The 18,034-nt window shown below is 33.7% G+C and overlaps 2 protein-coding genes across 3 annotated transcripts; both read left to right on the top strand.

The window, feature by feature from the left end:
* Window positions 1–695: 695 nt before the first annotated feature.
* On the top strand, window positions 696–1,685 carry LOC111390516. The gene is made up of 2 exons (XM_023015569.1): window positions 696–711; window positions 1,135–1,685. The coding sequence occupies exons 1-2, from the start codon at window positions 696–698 to the stop codon at window positions 1,668–1,670; spliced, it is 552 nt and encodes a 183-aa protein (XP_022871337.1). The 3' UTR covers window positions 1,671–1,685.
* Window positions 1,686–9,495: 7,810 nt separating this feature from the next.
* On the top strand, window positions 9,496–17,723 carry LOC111390514 (VIN3-like protein 1). 2 transcript variants are annotated; one of them, XM_023015566.1, is made up of 5 exons: window positions 9,496–9,621; window positions 10,634–10,901; window positions 13,838–14,462; window positions 15,501–15,811; window positions 15,898–17,723. In XM_023015566.1, exons 3-5 carry the CDS (start codon window positions 14,005–14,007, stop codon window positions 17,079–17,081), a joined length of 1,953 nt encoding a protein of 650 aa, XP_022871334.1. In that variant the 5' UTR covers window positions 9,496–9,621; window positions 10,634–10,901; window positions 13,838–14,004; the 3' UTR covers window positions 17,082–17,723. The 2 variants fall into 2 exon arrangements, with proteins under 2 accessions (XP_022871334.1, XP_022871335.1); XM_023015567.1 differs by having other exon boundaries at window positions 9,509–9,621; window positions 10,736–10,901.
* The last annotated feature ends 311 nt before the right edge of the window (window positions 17,724–18,034 follow it).

Here is an 18,034-nt window from a genome sequence, read left to right as displayed (position 1 = left end):
GCTTTACAAAGCTCTATCCATCTCCTAACTCATCGTCCAGTAGGCAGCACATCCGCCTTGGATAAGTTCTTCCCTTACACAGTAATAAATCTTTAGCACGTCTTCTTGTGATCAACGCTTCGGTGAACACAGGAATTCGACCCATAAGCCCTCACAGATCGCGGTCCCCATCCCAAGGCGGACATACTCGATCGGAAAAACAAGGCGACCCATGATATAATATTCATACCTGAACTTGGGGGACCACTATTACGCCCCCATCTGAAGCACTTCGGAAATTCTACAACCGCATCGTACGAGATGTTCAACAGCCATCCGAAGTGGTTCCAAATTGGAGCCACCATCTGCTAACAAACTGCGAGACACAAACAATCTACCGAACTAATCGAGGCGCCCTCGCCATGAATCCGGAGCGTAGTTTATGCCGAAGTTCTTTGCTAGAGGATCCGCCACCAATTTCAGAAAGAGATCTATGTCAAGATCCCTTCTGTCCCCAAGATTCAATTGATTTGACGTCTCCATGAGCCTAGTTGATGTGACGTATCAACTTTACGTCAACTCAACTCGGGAGAAGTAATTACTCGCCCACTCTACAGACGCGGTTGATTGACGCCTATGAGCAAACGCCTCACACCGTCAGATGCATACACGTGTCCTACATCCAACGATTCTCCTCATCTATAGATACCAAGGGTATGACAAGAGACAAAGGTAATGAAACTCTTACAACATAGCTTTCCATAACAAGCAAATATATATTCTCCTCCCCCTTATTTAGCACAACCTTGATATTATTCCGACCACCTGAAACTAATTTGACCGTCGGAGTGTATGCGGTTGCCACCACCCTCGTTGGTTCTGGCCGTGTGCATCTGACCGTGCGTTGATTGTGCGCAAGAAAGAATACATGGAGTAGCTGTTGGTTGATCACGTGGAGGGTCCAATTTGCGAGGTCAACACTACCCAAATGGGCTTTACATGAACTTCTCAACTTGAAATTTAACTTTTTATTCGTCAAACAAATAGTTGTTATCTATTGAAGACCTAAATGCAGAATGGAGGCTTAGACAATATCTTTAAAAGTTCTGGGGCTAAATGCTTTACTATGCTTAGATTAGGGACTTCAAATGTAAGTTTTCCACGGTATTGTACCTGTTGTGGGCCCAGCGGCTCTATCATACAAAAATCGTCTTATCGATATTCTTCACAGAGAATCGATCAACTGCCATAGACCACTATCAATCTTCCACTGTGAACGAAATCTTCAACAAATGTTGCAATTTCAAAACAATCTGACGCTTCTCCCTTCAAACTACCTTTTCCCTTCTTTATCTCCACTTCTCATTTCCCATTCTTGCCAATTCTCCTTCAGAAACTCTGCCTCTTCCACTCAGTACTCTATCTCCTCAGCCCACAAATTATCGGTTGCCCAAGTTTCAGAAGAGGCCACCATTGCAATCAAGAGCTCCGTCGATGCACCGCCGGAAGAGGGACCCATCGAACTCTCGCCGTCAATTCCCCCTATTTTCTCCACCTCCGACGACCCTACTCGTCTCCAAACGGCCACTAGTGTTCTCCTCACCGGAGCCATCGCTGTCTTTCTTTTCCGGTCCCTCCGCCGCCGAGCCAAGCGTGCTAAAGAAACGGTATTTATACTCACTGTGGGCTGACAATCTCTCTTTTTTTTTTTGTCTTTTTTTCTTTTTTTTTCTTTTTTTTAATATAGAATGGGGTGCATTTCTATTGGTTCATAAAGGAATTGAAATTAATTTGTTTGCTTGTGGATGCATTCTATAAGGTTGAGTGCATTTTCTTGTTTGTAATTGATCTCTTTCAATATGGGTAGACCAGTTCAATTGATTGATTAAGATTAAATTGGATGTAGATTTGTGCATGTTCATATTCAGTAGCAACTAGCAAGATTCAATGTTTAGATAATAGATAATTAATGATTCAGTTCATAACAATTATTTAATAATAAAAAACGCGCTTTAATATAAAAAATAAATAAAATCAAGAGTTAAAATGTTCATTACGACATTTATCCTAATCCTAGCATTAACATAAAGTAACTACTCATAATGTCGAAATTAACACAAATAAAGTTTAAATAACATCATTAAGAAATTGAAGAAGCGTGATTAATTCACAAATTACTTGCATAATTATTGATGTATTATTGTACAAAAATCTGAAATTAATTCTTCAATTATGCGGCGTCTTCTGTCTCCTCCTCGTGTTTTTCCAAGTTTCGGCCGTGTCTATCCATGTCTTTTCTGGCCGTCTGTGCAATTCTGTCTAATCCTCGTCCAATTGACTCTTATTGCAAGTCCAATTACAAAACCCAATTAAGTATCAATTTCTCTTCAAGACCTCACATCATCCAAAATAGCGCAATTCAATCATTGAATCCAATTAATTGTGCACCCAATGTCCTTCTTTAGTTCAATTCAAGCCATTCAATTTCTAGCATGTGGAGTTAGTCCCCAAACTTCTATCCAATGGCCAACTTATCATTTCCCCCCTCCAATTGCTCCAAAAAGGGTCTATAATTGAAAACAAAAGGAAATGAACCCAAATTAAATAAAAGTCAATATTTCGAAGAGATAAAAGCTTAGTAATACAGTTCACATAAGTGCACAAAACACATTTATCAATCTATGCACACTTTAATATGTGTGCCAAATTCTAATAGTTTTATTTCTAATAAGAATAATAATAATAAAAAACCGGTCTGGTGGTTTCTAAATTAAGCTTTATGAATTTCAACCGAACATAATTTTTATATCATAAGGACATAATTTATATATTTTTGGCAACCGCTAACAGAAAACAAGTTCACAAGTTAATGTAAGGATTGATGAAGAGAATGGTGGTCAGTCAACCATTGTAATAAACTTTCCAACATCATGCAAAGAATGGTGGTCAGTCAACCATACGTGTTCTTCATTCTTTTGTTGATTAGGAATTTTTTTTTTTTTTTTTAACAATATTTGTAAAGATATTTTCATTACTCAATAAATAGAGGTGGACTCACTGCATTGAGTGAGCTGAAAATTTTATATTAAAAATTTCTTGAAAATCCTACTCAATTATTAGAGGATGTGAGTCTCTTCATTCATGTTACTCTTACAATACTATTTAGTTCTATAGCCTCGTATAATTCTCTTGTTTGTTAAAAAATTATAATCGCATAAAATTTGGTCAAATTCCATTTATATTCACATATTTCGTAAGTCCACAACTTTTATATACCTTTTAACCACTCTTTCTCGAGATTCACCACTCATGATTAAATAATAAATATGATATTTGACATACACACACATTATTAGATGTCTCAATAGATATTCTACCAATATAACTACAACTGAAGATGATATTACTCCTTTAAAGATGAATACAAAAATACTGAAAGTTAAACCAGTAACACAAATGAATTTCAGGGTAGCAGTAGAAATTTGAGGCTAGCAATTCGTCAGTTTTCTCAATGGCAGTGGGAACAAATTGTCTGCGCATTACTTGCTACAAATAGCTAGTATGCTGAAAATGCCCCGACCTATTTTGGATGAAACACCACTCAATGGATTTATCTCTACTTCTAACTTGGCTCTCGACCCTTCTTCAATAGATTTCTTTTAAATTGGAAGTTCCATCCAAGATCCTATAATTCAAGAATATCCTATGACACAGGTTGTTGTTCTCTGAGTTGAATGAAGACTAAGTGAAACATGGTTATTGAATCATTTCAATAGTCACAAAATAAAGTTTAACTCGCAACTTAAAAATGCTATGGATTACTTAGTTAAAAGTGTTATTGGTGAATCGACTGAAAAGTCATAGAGTTAACAAACAAATAAATCAGAAAACAGGTATGTCAGTTAAACCAGCGGAACATAGGGAAATAATGTTCATAGTTTGCATCAGCGGCATGTGAAAAATGACTTTAATGGAGTATATATGTTGCTCCTAGAATTGGTTCCCATCTACAAAAATCTGATCCAACAATTTAAAGAAATAGATTTGATCAATATGGGTTTGGATACGAAACAACGTAACGTTAATGTCAGAGCGAAAGCACTATCGCTCTACCTGAGAAGAAGTGAATATACTAGGGACATTTTTGTATATGTTCATGGAGACAATGATGAAACTTTGGACTTTTCAAATTTTGTGTACGACAATAAATTTACAAAGTTTCCTTCAAGTAGCTAGTTCGAAAAATATTAGGAACCGAAACAATATTGCACTTGGTGTATGATGAAAAAGAGTATGATTAGGGCACATGAAGTGTACATCTTTAACCCTTCACAGTACTTATAATTTCAAGACAGCGTAAGTTCTCTTTTTGTTGTAATTTGTTTTGTTTTGTTATTGGTAAAACATGCATGTAAGCTAGAGTGGTTTTTAAGGGGGTAAAAAAATTAAAAAAGAAAAGAAAAAAGCTTTGTAGGAAGTGTGATATGCAATGATATAAAACCAGTCTAATTTAATACTCAAGTTTGCACTGTATTCGATTTTCTTAAAAGCGAAGAAATATTCTTAATCAACAAGTTGGAAAGAGATTAGATCAATATAACTAATAGTTGCTACTCTACTACGCTCCCTTGCGATTGTTGCTATTACTGCAATGCTATCAATCTCGATGAACCTACAACTTTCACAAAATTCTACAAACTCATATAGAGGCAACATTCTCTAAATTTTGTTATGTGAAGCACAACAATGACTTCATGCGACTGCATGAACTAACTAAGGTTTTCATGTCTTACTTTCTTACATTAGTGGGCACATTTAATGTGGCAAGATAGGATATAAATAGAGGTGGGCAAAAAAATTGAAAAATCGATTAAACCAATCAAATTAAATTGAGTCAGGTTGGTTTAAACAAAAAAATCGATTTTGTATGATTAATTTTAACCATTTAAATTCAAGTTGGATTGGTTGCGGTTTAAAAAACCAACCCATAAACGCCCCAACTTGCTATTTTTTTTTTAAATTTTAAATTTATATTTTTAAGCTTTAAAAATAAAACTTAAAAAAAAACATAAAAATAATTCTTTATCAAATAATTTGTTTACCATCTACACTTTTCTACAAAAAACTTCAAATTTTAAAAAGGAAAGAAAAGCGAGGAGAAGAATTGTCTATTATAAACTCTAAACTTAGATTGTAATCTTGCTTTTCATTTTGATGTAATTGTTTGTTGGTAACAATGTGTGCGCGCGCGTATATATCATTTTAATTCCTACAAATGTTCAAATCAACTAACCAAAACATCAATCAAATCGATTTGGTTTGGTTTCAACAATTAGATTGAATCAATTTATATTGAAATTTACCTAAATGGACTAAGTTAGTTTTGATTTCGGGTTGAGCTCAAAACAAACCCAACCCCGAATCATGCCCAATCCTAGATACAAAAATCTTCTGTCGAATCATTTGAATTAAAAATTTAATCAATTAGATATGACTACATGTATATTATTTAAATATTGTACTATACCCGCTCCATTACTTGTAGACTATATTTATTTATTTTTCGTCAAAGCTTAACAAGTGTTCATCTAAATGGGTGACAATGATACTTGAGCAAAATTTTTTGTTTGTTCCAATATTATGTTAAATCACTTAATCTAAAACTTAAACAATTAGATAAAACTACACATATATCATTAAAAAATTATTTTATACATTTTTTGGACCATATTCAAATGATGTAATCAAATCAAATATATACTCTCTAATATATTAAATATCACATCAATTGAAAATCTTTTTTGGACAATTCTAACCATACTACAATTCAATTATTTCAATAATACCCTACTTTTATATTTTTCAGTATGTAATAAATACTAAAAAATCATTTTAATGAATGAATTTCTTACTATTATTTCTCAACTGATTATCATTTACATTAATCTAGACGCAATTTGACTTGAAGAATCTTGAACTACATGAATCTAAAGTTATTATAAATGAATTTATTTATATTCATGTATCTAAGGATTTTAATAGGTGTTTAAATTCATGTACTAACAATTAATTCTTATGTACCTAATGTAATATATGAAAGTTGTTCATTTGTAGTATTTCATCATTACACAAAATTTAAATAATAGAAGTTGAGTTTTGAGAGTTCAATTTTATTCCCTTAAATTTCTATTATAAATTTTATTTTCTTTAGTTCATTTGAGGCTCATCGGATCCTCTCGACAAATTGATATAAAATATTACTTTTACAGCACTTATAAAGTATTTCAAAATAACGTGAAATACATGTTTAACTCTAACTAGTAAATATAAATCAGCATACACATCTCTTACCTTGATTGATCACAATGCACTTTAATAATTGAACTATTCAACAAATTTGTCCAGATTTTTAAGTTTCATTTTTTTTTCAATACGTTATTAATATTTCCTCTAGTTAAAGTAATTTGCACACATCAAATAAAATACAAGAGACTAAAAAATATTAGATTAAATATCTCATTGAACATTATAGTTTTCACAACGCATTTCATTGACCACTATAATTTCCACAACATATATGACGACCACCAAAATTTTGCAACAACAAAAACTTACAGTTACAGGTTCACATGTGAATATCCGTTATGCAAGTCATCTGCTCCATTTAGTTTTTAACGATTGAAGGATCATATAAAGATTTGGTAAGTTGAATTGCTAGTCAAACATATTTCAAAGTTTAGTAGCTAATATGAACGTTAAGGAAAGCATAGTGTCATTGGTGCATTTAGCCCTACTATTAAAAAAAGACCTTTTATGGAATTAAAGCTAAATTTTAAATGCAAAAAGAATTGAATATTCTCCTTCAGATTTATCAAAATAAAATTTAATTTGCTTTGTAAATGTGTTATGGTATACACGTGTGTATGTTTTGATAGAGAAAATTACATGTAATAACTATATTTTCATAACATACCATATTCTACTTTCATAAATTTTTTTAACCATTTATATTGCATTTTTCAAAGTAAAAAGTGAAAGCAAAAACTAAAAAATAAAAATAAATAAATAAATAAAATAAAATAAAAAATTTGTAACACATTTAATATCTTATTGGACAGCACATACCTACCCAAACAAACATGCCTTATTTACTACAAAATAAGTAACGAAATCCTGTAATTGCCACCCATTACCTCAAAAATCCCAATTTCTTGTGAACCATTTTCATCAAAAATCAAAACCCAAAATCTTAGATTCAACAAAATCCCAAATTATCACAAAGATCGCTCACATTCAACACCCATTTCACGAGATTTGTAGTTGATTTTTCATGAAGTGATATTCTCCATTCAATTTTTTAGTGATCATTTACGAACAAAACCAAAATCTCCAAATTGCATACTACAAAATAACCTCAAAACATCACACAAATCACTCAACTTCAACCTCAAATCAAGACAAGCATGTAAGACATTGAATATGCAATAGTTGGTTGTTATATTGTGAGCTTTTATTATTCCTACACTAATCTAAAAGGACCAAATAGCCGAATCACAAGAAACAGAGCACCCACTCAAGGCTTTTGGATAGGGTGCAAGAGACACAGCTGGGTTTTTATTTTTTATTTTTATTTTTATTTTTTTTCACTTGTGAAATTCTTAGAAGGGATATCGAAAAGTGTGCAGTTGAAATATTTTATGTCACAGATCGATAAAGAATCCGCAGGTATAGTAACTGGCTCGAGCTTAGGGTGTGTGTGCATTGTGATAGCATTGTATCCCGATGCAATTAACTTTTATCTAGAAGTGAAGCTTTTAAAATCTTGTTTTGCCACAACCACAGGCCATTGAACTCACATTAGAAAAAGGAGCCAATTAAGCAATTGCAACTAGGAAAAGCTCTCACTTGCTAGCTTCTCAATCTTCCTAACTTCTTACTTCCTGCCATTTGTACGACTCCTCTAATGCAAGTAGGAAGAAATGAACTAGATGCCCTAAGGAATCACAACATATAACAATGTGAATATCATTCCCATTAATTATATCAATATTACGATGGAACACCCTGTGAAATCTGATGTTTAAATACTGGTTTGTTATTGACGTTGCGAAATCATTAAAGGCAGAGTGAAACAACTATTGTAGCTTCATGAAATTTGGATTTGTTATAAATAATATATGTTCGTCTAGACAAGAAGACTATTGGGATTTATTTTTTTATTATTATTATTTATCATTTTCAGAAATCTTAAAAGTTTGTTGGCGCATGATATTACATGCACATAATAAATTGAATTATAAACAAGATTCAGATTAGGGAAATCTGTTTGTAAAATTGTTGCTTGATGAAATGAAATATGAGTAGAAGAATAATAGACAAGATTCAGTTTAGGGAAACTAGTTTGTAAGATTGGTGCGAGATGAAATGAAATATTAAAAGATGAATAAAAGTCAAAGAAAAAACAATGATTGACCAACAGTTAGCATAAGACTGGAGAATGTTATTATCAAAATCATGACAAATTTGTTAACTACAAAACGTGAAATATAAATAATCATTTGTTCATATGTTCCAAGAATTATGTAATTTCAATTGAGAAGAAAAAGGGAATTGGAATAATTTCAAACAAAATAACACACTGTCTAGGGAAAATATGTTTTTATTAGTAAAAATCAAACATATTTCGACTGGTTATGACAAATGTTGTAGTATAAACTAATTTGTAAATTACGCAATTTGGAAAAACACTAAGATCATTAATTTTGTTGATTAAACGACGTGAAAAAACAATGATCAGAATAAATAGCAAATGAAATATACACTCGAAAATTTGTAATATCATGGTCGAGATATAAAATCTTTATATACAATGAATAATAGCATTTATTATTGGTACACGCCAGGTGGTAGTCAAGCTTAATAAAATATCACTGATTCAAAGTTGTATGAAATTGGTTTCTATTTCAATTTGAATTCCCGTAATGGTAGGAGGCAATAAAATGATCTCCAATTCTTCAGCCCATTCAAGAAAATGTAAGTTACTTAGGCCCCGTTTGATTGCGAAGAAAGAAAAGGAAAAGGAATTCCACCTAAGTTGGAAAACAAAAAACCATCATACCTATAAGAATTCATTTTCCATGGAATTGGTAAAAAACGTGCTTTCAATGATTATACATAAGAATTCGAATTCCATTTCCACATACGAATCAAACAGTCAAAGTGGAAATTATTTTCTTTGGATTTACAATCAAATAGGACCTTAATGTTATATGAGGAAAGTTTGGATGTCAGTAGTTTTGGTGTTTTTTTAATTAGAAAATACAGTAGTTTCTTTATTTTAAAATTTTAATTGTATTAATGAAAATATAATATATTTCATATGCAATCCCCAATTTTTCTGTTTTGGATATTGTAATTTATTTTCTACAGCCTTTCCTCTTATATTGTGGATAATCTGACGAATGGGAGCCCATGGGCTTTTCCAAAATGTACAGTCGCCCAATTTAATTTTAGAGAAATTATAGCTCCTAGCTTCCCCCCACATAGTCGTACTGTGGTCTCCCATTATCAATTTCATGCCCCCACGCTCTCTCTCCCCCTCTTTATCAATACCAGGGGAGGAACAACTCCAGAAAGGGAATGGTAAATTGATTCCAATTGTTATGTTTTTTTCTCTATGAATCCGTATTTATATGGTTCGATTGACTCTAAACTTGTATCTATACTCTGTTTTATTTTAGGGTTTGATTTTTTCTTCGGTCATATTTAGCATTAATAGTTGTTCGTTTTGATCTGTGTTTATTCTTGATTTTTTTTTCCCCTTAAGACTTCTTTGTTATTTTTAACCCGATTTGGTACCTTTTTGTTTGTGAAATTAACAAATAAAGAGGGATTGAAAAAGTCAATCTTGGGGGTGGAAAATTTTCAGGGAACCATATCTCCTCTCTTGACTCCTCAGCTAACAGTTTCTCGGGAGTTACATTGATTTTTACGTAGTCCAAACCAATTCAATTCTGCCTTATAGTTCATAGGGGGTCTTGGTACATGTTGACCAAGACTTGTAACAATACTATTGGAACTGCTTTTGCGTATGGAGAATGGATGTTTTGGTCATGAAATAGCGAATATATCGTAGTCAACTAGATTCCCACATAGGATATTCATAATGAAGGATAATACATTTGGTCCCTTCGATTTTAATGAATTTTTTTTTTTTTTTGTTCTTTTCGATTCAAAAATTTTTTTTAGGGTTATTTAAAATATTTGGAAAGAATATACAATGAGAAGGTATAATTGTCCGTTCTAGGAACTGCTTAGCATTGCCACTGGTCTTGATTTATTGAAGCTAGGGACAAAAACTGAAAAAGGGGAAAAATGAAATAGATATTGGTTAGATTTTGTTAAATGGTGAAAAGATTTAGGATTGATTGCCGAAGATGCTCTTGATGCATGTTGTCGAGTTTGACCCATTCCTTTATGACCTTATCCATGTTGATGTGTTTTAGCTAAATGTAGGCAAACTGAGCTAGCATGCAGCTTGTAGCCTAAATTTACTGCTTAGTTGGCTTTAACTTTGTTATCAATCTATGTTTTATTTATATCAATTATTTTTGCCATATTTTTTTATACAGTTTTTTTGGATATACCTTTACAGGTCAAATCTCTAAATAGCTTTTTATTCACTTCTCAAACACCTGCCGCTTCATTACCCTTATTATCTGTTAGTTTCTCCCCTTAATCTCTGCATCGTCATCAGCGTGTGGTATCGAATAACAGCTGCAACAAGTGACGAAGATGGCTGTCCGAGGTATCAACATTGAGAATCTAAATTTCCTAAACCTTGAAGTCCTTATCTCCCTAGATTATTGAGTCCTGAGATCAGGGTTGCCTCTGCTGCAAGCGGTTGATATTATGTTTTTCAGGTACTTGTTCTCTTCTGTTCTTAGCATTGGATTTTTTCTGCTATATTATCCCATTCAACAATTTGTATCCTTTTGTCTTTTTAGTCTTTTGGATTTTTCTTGTTGTGCATTATGTTATATTATTTTTCATTCTGACGCATGTTGTTGATTAAAATATTGTTGCTGAGATTTCAAATTACAAAACCTGCTTGTTGCATCGTATCTTCTAGAAATTTCTTAAATATGATCCTTCATTTAATTTAAAATCTTGTAGCGGAGAAATTACGTTTTGTTACTACAAGCAAGACCCAAATTTTATCATAATAAAAATGTACTCTCCATTTAACTGGGCAAGTGGATCAATAACTTATATGGTTCTTGATGCCCAAATCGAATGCCAAATTAATTAGGTAAAGGTTAGCTAAATATATTCAAGGGAACTATATATGGGTATTTTTTTATGTTAGAATATGTTACATGCTAATAATTAATTTTCGTCAATGTCAACAAAACTTTACTATTGTAGCATAATTTACAAAATTGTCGTGTGGCATGCTTTTCCATGCTTTAAACCTGTAATTTGTTGTACTCTAATGGCTAAGAGATCAATTTACAATCTAAGTGCTAATTTTTGTGAGACTTCAAACTGAAAAAATGGTTTCAAGCCTTTTCCAATCGTAATCTATTTTCTTGCAAGAACTTCTATAAATTTACAGCCATTTTGACACCCTCTACGTGTAAGAGGAGTTCAAGGATTTTATCGGAGGTTGAGAGTCGAATTCAAACTTATACATCTCCCTCCCACCTACATTTTGTATTTCTAACCTCTCACTCGCATGTGATGATTGACCCAAACCATAAGTGAGCACAAAATACTATACACGTCTTGGGATGTATAGTATTAATATCTTTCTCATAGTAAGAGGAATGATAATATCTTGATATACTCTTGACTCATTTCGTATAACTTATTCTTAAGTATTGAGATCCTTAAATGACTTGAACTTCATAGCGTACTCTATATTCATAATTGTATCTCAAATCCAAATTGTAGACAATTAGCTGGCCCGTCAATACAAGTAATATTGTTTGCCAAAAATACTTCCTTTCTGCTTGAAAACCCTCGATAATAACTCTATTGCTTTTCTACAACTGTCCTATTAAACCGTGTTAATAGATTCCCAAGGTGGATTAATCAGAAAACACATTTTTTAATGTTTAAATATAACTAATTGGGCAGTTGGCTATTCCTAAGGAGCAAAGTAAACAAGTATGGAGAATTAAGGAGTGCATGCCTCACAACCGTGCACCACTCTCAGCTGCGATGTGCACTTTCAAAAACTGTCTCATAACTAGTGCGCTGCCTTGGATGTTTCTAATATGCCTTGCTTTGAGGTTGGCCTTAAAGTGGGCCTCGATTGGGAATTTTAAAGAATGAAAGTAGCAACAAGTTCCATTAAAGAATTTTTTCTTTTGTTAATTTCGCAAATGAAAGAGGATAATAAATTGGGTACAACATAAGAAAGCAGTCTACTGAAAAACTTGCAAATCAAAATGCACAATCTATGAATACCAATGTAACTGAAAAGTAAACAAACTTTATAATTGAAAAGAGTGTTTATTCAATTTAGATTAAACAAAAGTGTTCATATACAGATTTAGAGGAAAAACTGACAACTGAAATATCAATTTACCATTCCTTCTCTGGAGTTGTTCTTCTACAGGTGTTGATACACAAAGAGATGAGTTTGGTAAAATGTGATTACAGTATGAAGGGAAGATAGGAGCTAGCATTATGCTTTTAATTATTTCTGAAAAGCCCATGGGCACCTTGTCATCAGATACTTATAGTTGATTTAAGAGGAAAATTCGTGGACAAGAAATTACCATATCCGAAACTAATATGTAATATTTCTTTCCGTAAAACCTCAATGATCACAACAAATTATGTATTATTCTTAATATATAGAGACAATTATATTATGTCTATTTGGTTTTAATTTAAATCAGATTTTATTCTAAGTCGAAGTCAAACAATCAATTCTAGCCACATATTTCATGATTTCTACGTCTTTTCAACCACACATTTCAAAATTTTTTATCCAAATCAACTAAAAATCTAATTTTAATCTCTACCAAACGGGAACTAATTATTTTTGCATCGAAAACTTACATTGAATCTAGTTCTCAAAACCTCATCTAGTCAGTATAGAATATTATATCTCTTACATTATCAGTACAGTTATAATTCCATGAAATGTCTTCTTTAATTCCATAAAATGTATTGTTATCTTTTGTTACTCGTTAGTACATAATCAATCTGTTTAACTAGTGTCTGTGACTTGTAAGCTTACAACTGAAATTAACATATAAATAAGGGTAGGGGGGAAAAAATCTATTTTTGAGTGAAAATAATTTCAAGGAAACCATATATAGGGGGTGTTTGATGTGAAAATACATTTTAGAATAGTAAATTGATGTGAAATGTGTGGTTGAAAAATAAGGAAAAGTTTTTTATTTACGTATAATATTATTTTAATAAAGAATGTGTGGTTGAAAAGAAGAGAGAGAAAAATGCATTTTGAAGAAAATGGCTACCAAACGGGCTCATATTGCCTCTCTGACATATGGCATGCACGGTTCCTGCACACTTTCTCTTCTCTTCTTGCTTGGTTGTTTTCTACGCAAGTAAGTAGGTTTTGCATTGAGCTATTTTATGTTTTTTTATTAATTATCCAGCATTATGTGCCCAGGTTTACTACTCTATCACTGCCATGCTATCGATGCCTTCGTATTTTAGTTTTAACTTAATTTTTTTATCCAGTTTCTGGTGGTTAACATGCTATTTTATGTTTTTTTTATTAATTATCCAGCATCATGTGCCAGGTTTACTACTCTATCACTGCCATGCTATTGATGCCTTCGTATTTAAGTTTCAACTTATTTTTCTTGTCCAGTTTCTGTTGGCCAACATGATTCATCTTGGGTGCAAAGAAATACAGATGACAGTGGAGTCCAGGATAATGCTTCAAGATTCCTGTAACTGGTCCTGATATCTGATCCAAGTAGATCATTCCGAAGTAAATAACAAGAATAAGAATCATTCAGCTTCATTAAGTGTACAATGGCCGAAATACATCCAAAGGCTAATAGGAAGTCTTTAAAGAATCCCGACCTCAAGAGAGCAGCTTCAAATCCCAAGGATCAGCCTGCTAAGAAACAACCTCGGAAAGGAGAAAACCCTCTTCGAATTCCACCAGCTACAGAGCTAACTTCCGATTTTAATTGTATGGATTCATGGATCTGTAAAAATTCTGCCTGTCGAGCAACTCTTTCAATTGATGACACATTTTGCAAGAGGTGCTCTTGCTGCATCTGTCATTTATTTGATGACAACAAGGACCCAAGTCTTTGGTTGGAATGCATATCTGAATCTGGCCTGGAAGACTCTTGTGGCTTATCTTGCCACATTGAATGTGCCCTCCAACATGGGAAGGTGGGAGTTGTTAACCTTGGGCAGTTGATGCAGTTGGATGGAAGCTATTGTTGTGCTTCATGTGGCAAAGTTTCAGGGATACTTGGGTAAATTCTTTGTCAACATGATCATTATATTACACACCACCCTCTTTCACATTATGTGGCCTGTTCTATTGCACGCAAAACAATGTTTAGAGGATACATAAATTAAAAATGAATAAGACTGTAAAGGAAATGCCACTTGTCAACTGTAGTCCTTTTATTTTTGTTAATTTTTGAATAATATATAAATTTGGATTACATCATTTAGTAGAGAAGGACTTCTTTTGCTAAATGTTTAGAGTTTTGTGATGACAACACTTTGCTACCTATGAGGGCATGGATATTACCTTTTTATGCCACAACATGTCTTCTGTTCTCTCTCTCTCTCTCTCTCTCTCTCTCTCTCTGTGTTTTTATTTTTCCTTATTTCCCTTTGTGCTATAGACTCTTATTAAATACACATAAGTTGTGGGTTCACAAGTCTTTGTCGTCATCATCATTGAAGAATAGATAATTGCATCAATAGGGAGTTTAACACGGTACATATTATATTGACCTGTACTTATAATACATAAACAAACATTTTAGTTTGTAAAGAGTGTCATTGCCTTCCTTGGCCTCAATAAAGGGTTTGCCTCTAATCATCATCATGATTGTCAATATTATGAGTAGTAGCAACATGGGAAAAGTTCAGAAATGCATGTTTTCTGTTCATTGTGTTTGTTAAGGGCTAGGTAATATGCACTACCTCCCTTCAAGGGTCTCAAAAGGGATTGACAAGTTTAACATTTGTCTTGGATATTGTTCTCAGATATATTATGTGGTTTCCTAACTGATTTTGTTTTGTCTTTTCTCTCGCCATTTATAATGGTGGTCTTTCCATTTGTCCTGTAACTTTTGTTAATTGCTTCTTTAACATTTTTCTACAATAAAATTTTTCGGGGCTTGTCCAAAATCTTACTTGACATGGATACTAGTGTTATTTTTTTTTAGATTGCCAGATGACTGCATAGAGTTCCATGGTATCTGACTTGGTTTCAATTACCAATAATTTGGACCTCATTTAATCTGATTTTGTAGCTCACGTGTATATTTTGGCAGATACTGGAAGAAGCAGTTAACTGTGGCTAAGGAAGCTCGACGTGTAGATATCCTGTGTTATAGAATATTCTTGAGTTATAGGCTGCTGGATGGAACTTCCAGATTTGAAGAACTCCATGAATTTACTAAAGAAGCGAAAGCCAAGTTAGAAACAGAGGTGGGCCCATTGAATGGTGTTTCATCCAAAATGGGCCGGGGCATTGTCAGCAGGCTATCTGTAGCTAGTGATGTGCAGGCAATCTGCTCCCTTGCCATTGAGAAAGCTGACGAATTGCTGGCCTCAAAATCTAGTGCTACCATGAACTGCATTGGTACTACTTTTGATTTTACTTTTCTGTATTTCAAATGAAGTTACCATGTCATAGGAGTAAAAATTTTCTGTTTGCTCCCTTGGCAGAGGATTCTCTTCCCGCAGCTTGCAAATTCCTCTTTGAGGAAGTAACATCATCTTCAGTTGTAGTTATATTGATAGACTTATCTACTGCATCCTCTGATGATATTAAGGGCTACAAACTCTGGTATTGTAAGACGAGAGAAGAAACTCATGGAAAAGAACCTGTCTGTGTCTTTCCAAGATCTCAGAGGCGGATTTGGATATCTAATCTGCAGCCTTGCACAGAATATACCTTCCGAATTATATCCTACACGGAGGCTGGTGACTTTGGACACTCTGAGGCTAGGTGTTTTACAAAGAGTGTAGAGATAATTCACAAGAATTTTGACTCTGTTTCAATTAATTATCAGAAGGAGAATTCAGACGGTGGAGGAAGCCCTGGTGCCAAAACAAAGCACAGGACTGAAACAGACATCGAATTGGACTCTGGTTTTAAAGTACGAGACCTCGGTAAGATCTTAAGGTTAGCTTGCATACAAGAACAGGGAGGTTTCAGTGGATTCTGTGGTTTAGATATTAACAAAAGTTGTCGAGTCTGTGATGTTAAGCCTGAAACTCTACAAGAAGATAGGTTGCCATCCTTTCGACGTGGGCTTGACCTAAATGTTGCTTCAGTTCCTGATCTGAATGAAGAGTTTACCCCTCCAGTCGATTCGTCGAGAGATGATGAATGTGGTTTAGGGCAGGGTGTTGAAGCAGATGACGATGCTTTCTCTCATGATCTTCGGAGGAATGGTTTAGCAAGGTCACATGGCAGCGGTGACTCGCACAACTGGAATCACGGGAAAAATGGGGAAGTACCAGCTGTTGAGTCCCAGGTAGAAGCTGGCCTGAAGAGAACGCGTATGAGCAATGGAGAGATGCAGGATTCTGATAGCACTCTAACAAATGGATCACAATTGCAAGTGTACAATGGGCCAGGATCCTTGGATGAGAACTTCGAATACTGTGTAAAGATCATTCGTTGGCTCGAGTGTGAGGGTCATATTAAACAGGAGTTTAGATTGAAGTTTCTCACTTGGTTCAGCTTTAGGTCCACAGAGCAGGAACGTAGAGTAGTCAACACTTTTATACAAACTCTAATTGATGATCCAAGTAGTTTGGCAGGACAGTTGGTTGACTCCTTTTCAGATATTGTATCCAGCAAGACACCGCGAAATGGTTTCTGTAGTGAGCTTTGGCATTAAATTATCTGGGTTCGTGGGAACAGAATAGTGCTACATGGGAACCAGCAGCGCTATTGCCTTGATATTTATAATTCCTTCGATTTAATTATTGCTGATCATCTGATGGCGCACTATTCGGGCGTGTGGAAACAGAATACTTCTATTGACTTGAGATCTATCATTTATTTGGTAAATTATTGCTAATCATCCTGTTGGTTATTTGTAAAGGTATTTTTTCCGCAGGTCACTTCTGAAGTGATTCATTTTTTAAGCCAACAAAGCCATTACTAGAAGATGTGGATTTCTGCTTATGAAGATGGTTCCTGATTTCTTTTGCCGAGGCCACAGTGGAAATGATGTTACAATATAGTAACCATTTCCATTTTAAACTTAATTGCACTTGCTGTAGTAGAAAAATTTGAATTCTAGGTTCCATTTAGATATTGTTGGTGGTGTTTCTTTCTATTAATGATCGAAGAGTAGATGAATTACTTAGTTTTAGACATTTTTACTTAATTGTAACTGGTTCGGCAAAATCATTCTCTTCTAGTCCTGCTTTATTCAGCAATATATTGCGTTTCCATGGCTGTAAAATTTGCAGCTGAAAACAGTTATTTCATGTGCTATATTGCCATATTGAATCAGTTCTGGTTTATATGTGAACCTGCTCCCTTTTACTGGTTTTCTGTGGGTTTGTTCTAAGTCGATTGATTTAGATAAAAATCAGATATTTAGAAAATTTTGATAAAAATTGATTGATGCTGTGGGTCTCATGAGAACAATGAAACGTATCATTATAATTAATTGTTAGCTTTTTATCTTTATCCTTTTATCTTTTTTTTTTTCTCTTTTTTTAAAAGCCAAATAGGTGCCTAATGTAAAACAGTTGAGTGCTGCAATTGGCACACTGGCCAGTTTGTTCTTTTTGGAGATGGACTGGTTGGTCATGTCCGATTTTAATGACTATGGATTAT

This window comes from Olea europaea, unplaced genomic scaffold, assembly GCF_002742605.1.
Source record: "Olea europaea var. sylvestris unplaced genomic scaffold, O_europaea_v1 scaffold686, whole genome shotgun sequence".
NCBI lineage: Eukaryota > Viridiplantae > Streptophyta > Magnoliopsida > Lamiales > Oleaceae > Olea > Olea europaea.
Note: the sequence above shows the minus strand (reverse complement) of the source record. Positions and strands in the feature narration are given on the sequence as shown.

What these genes read in the sequence shown, in the direction of transcription:
- LOC111390514 (XM_023015566.1), top strand. Translation starts at nt 14,005, where the DNA reads ATGGCCGAAATACATCCAAAGGCTAATAGGAAGTCTTTAAAGAATCCC. An exon ending in AAAGTTTCAGGGATACTTGG is followed by an intron (nt 14,463 to 15,500) that starts GTAAATTCTTTG and finishes ATATTTTGGCAG; the next exon opens with ATACTGGAAGAAGCAGTTAA. An exon ending in TGCTACCATGAACTGCATTG is followed by an intron (nt 15,812 to 15,897) that starts GTACTACTTTTG and finishes CTCCCTTGGCAG; the next exon opens with AGGATTCTCTTCCCGCAGCT.